General features: G+C 39.8%; 1 protein-coding gene across 1 annotated transcript in view; it reads right to left on the minus strand.

Annotated features, from left to right (window-relative positions):
• anapc4 (anaphase promoting complex subunit 4) overlaps positions 1–2,492 on the minus strand; it is a gene marked incomplete in the record, with an annotated part of 7,577 nt that extends 5,085 nt beyond the window's left edge. Inside the window, 8 exon segments of the mRNA XM_035654119.1 lie at positions 647–731; positions 811–855; positions 953–979; positions 1,071–1,145; positions 1,231–1,363; positions 1,453–1,558; positions 1,646–1,761; positions 2,362–2,492. Of these exon segments, the coding sequence (XP_035510012.1) occupies positions 647–731; positions 811–855; positions 953–979; positions 1,071–1,145; positions 1,231–1,363; positions 1,453–1,558; positions 1,646–1,753 (579 nt within the window).
• Positions 2,493–4,789: the final 2,297 nt, after the last annotated feature.

Genomic DNA, 4,789 nt, shown 5'->3' on the forward strand with positions numbered 1-4,789 from the left:
ATCCCAAGGGAAATTCAAGTTCAAGATCTTTCACATTTCATCCTTCTTGTTGCCACGGGTACAACTTGCAGGGCAGTTGGACTCGCTGAGGTCACAAAATCACACGAGAAATCCATCTTGCCAGGCTTCAAGCTATGCACTTGTGTCTTATGAAGAACTACTGGCAGCTACAGTGTGAGCTATGGCGCAGTTTAACGCTAGGTGTGTGTGTGACGACGTGTGTGAGAAGTGACTGCTCAAAAACAACAATAGTGGCTGCTAAAGAAGTTAGCGTAGATGCTGCTAGCATCAGTTAAGAGAAGATTCGCTTTATGATTAATGTCATTGTTGTGAGGCTTCCGATGTTTAAACTCTGTTGAGACCGTGTCAGAGAAGTGATGATGCAACTGAACAGTAATTGTTGAGGGTATCAGAATCAGATTTAGAAATACTTTATTCATCCCTAAGGGGAAATTTGTTAGGGTAAAGCTTGTTGTGGAGAAGTTGATTTTACTGTAAAATGTTTCTACAGTGATATCCAATTTAGAGTTAGACTTTTTTATCTTTGCTGTTTAATGAAATTCTGCACTTTGGGTCAGGTTTTTGCTGGCAAGTATATGCAGTGAGCAATTTGGACAATAATAGCTCTTCAATGAAAGAGCCTTACCCCTGTTAAAGTAGCAATCTTGTACATCCCGTAGGCATAAAGCTCCACAAAGCCAGCATCTCCTCCAAGAACAAGTATGTTCAGCCTGCATGTAAACAAAATGGGGTGATGAGTTCAAATTCAAAACAACACTGCATTACTCAGATTAAACAGATTTAATTTACCTGACTTCTCCCAGCAGATTCATTATCTCATCAGACTTTTCCTCACTGTAACACAGATAGATAAACACATATGGCTGCTATCACAAGCAAAACATACAACAGACAACTGATATTGGACTAATACATTAAAATACTGCCCCACCTAAAGATCTTTGAAGTCGTGCTATAGCTGGGGAGAAACAACAGTTTAAACAGATGTTATTTAATCAACTCAGGTGGTGCTTTCTTATAATCTGATGTGCAGTGAATGCTAGTGGTACCTCTTGGGGAGTGTTGGTAATTTGGGAAGAAAAAGTTTGGATTCATCCTCTGAGTTATAGAAGGAGCTGAGGGCACTGAAACACATAAAAACATTCACATTATTATAGAAAATCAGACGTCCTTTGTGCCATTGCTTTGATCCCTGAGCCTCGTGCATACCTGCTCTCCTCCACCACCTCCATCCAGTGCATGCAGGTCACAGGGTTCTGCATTGGAAACACGTGGAGGATCTCTGCTTTCTCAACACCACACAGGACCACCTGCTTGGTGTCTCCGAGGCTGAAGGCCAGTACTGGAGAGTAAAGGTATAACAACTTCATGTTTCCATCAACAAGCAAGACGATTAATAAAAAAAAAAAGGCACACACAGTCATTCCTTACTTTTGCCATCAGGTCGCCAGGCAAGTGCAGTGATCTCCTTCCCAGTGTACTCACTGGGTGGTAAGCTCCAAACTCGCTGGAAACTATTCAAGCGGTGTAGCAGCAACTATGGACAAACATCAGCCATGAAATTACAAAACAATAAAAGATACAGAGACACGTTTCAGGATCAATAAATTAGTTTTAAGCCTACCTCTCCAGTCGTGTTGGCCAGAGCAATAAGATCCCTTTTGGGGGACCATGCCATACACAGCACTGGGTTAGGAAGCTGCTTCTCTCCCACTTGCCGGAAGGCAGGCATGTTGTAGACTGGAAATGTTTACAAAATGTAATACATACATGAATAACATATCATAATAACTAACATAATAACATTTATTTGCCCAACTAAACGTAAGAACTGTCAGAAAGGCTCTAATGTGATAATGCAATCCTGTTATTGGTGCTTGAGGAAGACCACACAGTTGAGCCTTTGCTGCTATGTGTACAGTTGAGCCATTTTGATCAATTATTATTAGTTTGAGTACATTTTCAAGCAAAACTGAACATAAATGTGCTTGTCTTCTTTGTTTTGTATGACTGTAAATGGACTATTTGGGGGTTTTAGACTATGTTGCCGAAAACAAGACATATGTAAATGTAACTATGTGACCTGGGAAATCCAACTAGCCTGTAGCGTTAATGTGAAACAGTGTGCAGCAGGTTGACGTTATCTAACCAGCACAGTGCTATAAAGCTGAACTATCGATAATGAGCGGTAATGACAGACTGAACCTTCTGCTCCAATGTGAACATAGTTTACTAGCTGGGTTGTTAGCAAGCGGACCAAGCTAATGCAGAGTAAAGCCCGCGGTTCATTTCACCGAACTGGACTTTACAGGCTGTGAAATAATACTAATAATAACATACCGTTGTGAAATATGAAAGCGTCAAACACACTCTGCCCTGTGAAACACCAGATTTAAGTTTTTTTCATGATGTTTTCACAATTACGCGGACGGCGCCATATTTTCTCTACGACCAATCAATGTGGAGCAACGGGAGCCGTGAGAGGACACATTTGCGCAGAGGGAAAACGCAAACCGTAAATGGTTGGTACACGTGAAGTAGTGAAACGAAGATAATGAAGCTCACATTGAAGTGAATGTTTTAATGGTTTATTGTTTGAAGCGTTTGACAGTAAAACGGTCTCCATGGTGATCTTCACTGACCCAGAAACAGTGAATAACTAATGCGTCCACACTTCTGTTAATTATTAATTCCCTGTTGTGTTATTATATCTATAATGTTGGCCTTGGTGTTCGTTGAATGGATGTTTGTTGTGTGTGTTATTATTCCCCTCTAGTGATAATAGTGTGTAACTACATTTCTGTTTATTTGGAAAGTTTTTAATTTTTTTCATCTTATTATTTATTGGGAAATAATCTGTAAATTATTCTTTAGTGGTCACTGTCAGACTACATCTCCATGTGTCTGTGGGAACAACACCAATATTAACACATAATTAATATTATTTAGCATTATTGATAATGCTAGCGCCAATGTTAATAGTGTCTATACAGGATGAATTTCAAGCTGATTATTTTCTGTGAATATTACAACAGAGATGAGTTTCCCTGATATTTTTAGGAACTTTTTATACAATTATGTCTGTTTAATGTTAATGTATGTTTTGTTTTTGTTTTTTGCCAAATTCAGTGTTTTCTTTTCTTCTCACTCATGCTTAGCCATTGTTCTGCTCTTTGGTTGTTTTAACTGCGTACTTTTGTGATGCAGGACCAGGCTGTTTAGTAGGAAGGCTCTGTGAATATGGCTTGTGGTCAGGTCTCCACCGAGCCCTTATCCTGTGAGATCTTTTTAAGTTTATATCTTAGTTGATAATCTAAACTTTAAAAATAACAATATTATTTAGTTTTCTTCACAGAAATGAATGAAAAGCTGAGATAAAGGCCTATTAAGAAGGCCTCGCGACCCGCCCTGAAGCTTTGGTGACCTCTAGAGGGGGTCGGGACCCTCAAATTTGGAAACCTTTGTGCTACACCATCATTGATATTACATGTAGCGTCAGCTGTACAGCCTGTTTTATCTTAACTGTGGAGATAATACAGACAATCAGATAAATTCTTCTTTTCAAGTATAATCTATCTTGTGTGTCAAGATGATGTCTGTGCTTGACCATGTTAGCAATACTCGAATTTCTGTCCCTTATCTATAGAAACACTATAGATAATTACTGAATGTAGACGACATGTAAACAATCTGTTGTGGTTGGCACATAACAGTATGAAAGAGAGGTGGAAATGTTCCAGTACTATTCTTACGTAGATCTCAGAACAGATCCAAGTCTATAGATTTCACTACTAAATAATGCATTTATTTTTACTTAATACATCAGTACCAGTTATTACTAACTGGAGTATGGTGACAAGCGAGTATTTAGAAGATTACACATTAACTGTGTGTGTGTGTGTGTGTGTGTGTGTGTGTGAAGTAGGTAGCTATACAGTGGAAATTCTTTCCAAATGTATCACTGACACTTAACTGTAATCAGTAGATTGATGAAGAACCAGAATAGCTATGAGAGCACAAAATGTGATAGTGGCCTAGAAATAGACCAAGTGAGGCTGCATGGTCCTCGACTGTCTGATATCCTTCTAACCCACTGTTTTGTCTTTTAGTCTGAGCCATCTTCTTTTGGTATACCTTATGAGACAATTTTGTATGTCATTTGTTGGCTGGGCGGAGGGTTTAAAATGTCTTATTTGAATCTGAACATGCTCCATGTAAGCAGCATTGACCTTGACCAAACCGCTAACGCACTAGTCTCTGCTAAATCCTCCCAGGCCCATTTTAAGATGACTTACCCATAGGTGAGACAGATAAGTGGGTGGTCTGGGGTCATCGGGTAGCTGGACAGTGTAGCAACACTGACAAGCTGCTGTCACTTCACAGTGTCATATTAGAAGTCTTCACCGGACAACCCATAACCCAACCAGGAACTGATGTATCTAGCAGGTCGTCTGATATCTCTTCATTATCCAAACCTGTGTTTTTAAGAGTGGCCAGTGCAGACTGAGAGCCTCTGAATGTTGCATGAAGCACAATTGTAGGTCTTATTAGTGCATATTGTGGGTGTGTGGTGTCATGTATTATCACAGGATGCACTGTTTTCCATGTTTACTGTGTTTAATTAACAAACACTGTTTTTTGTGAAAATGTCACCACTACCTTCTGTTCCCCTGGACTACCATAACACTCTCTCTTCTTGCCAGTGTCCTGGCTGTGAAACCTGAGCCGGGGCCAAATATAGCCCCATACAGTGAGCAGTTAGAGACCG

This window comes from Morone saxatilis, unplaced genomic scaffold (assembly GCF_004916995.1).
Source record: "Morone saxatilis isolate NCDOM2014 unplaced genomic scaffold, NCSU_SB_2.0 Contig12, whole genome shotgun sequence".
Classification (NCBI taxonomy): domain Eukaryota; kingdom Metazoa; phylum Chordata; class Actinopteri; family Moronidae; genus Morone; species Morone saxatilis.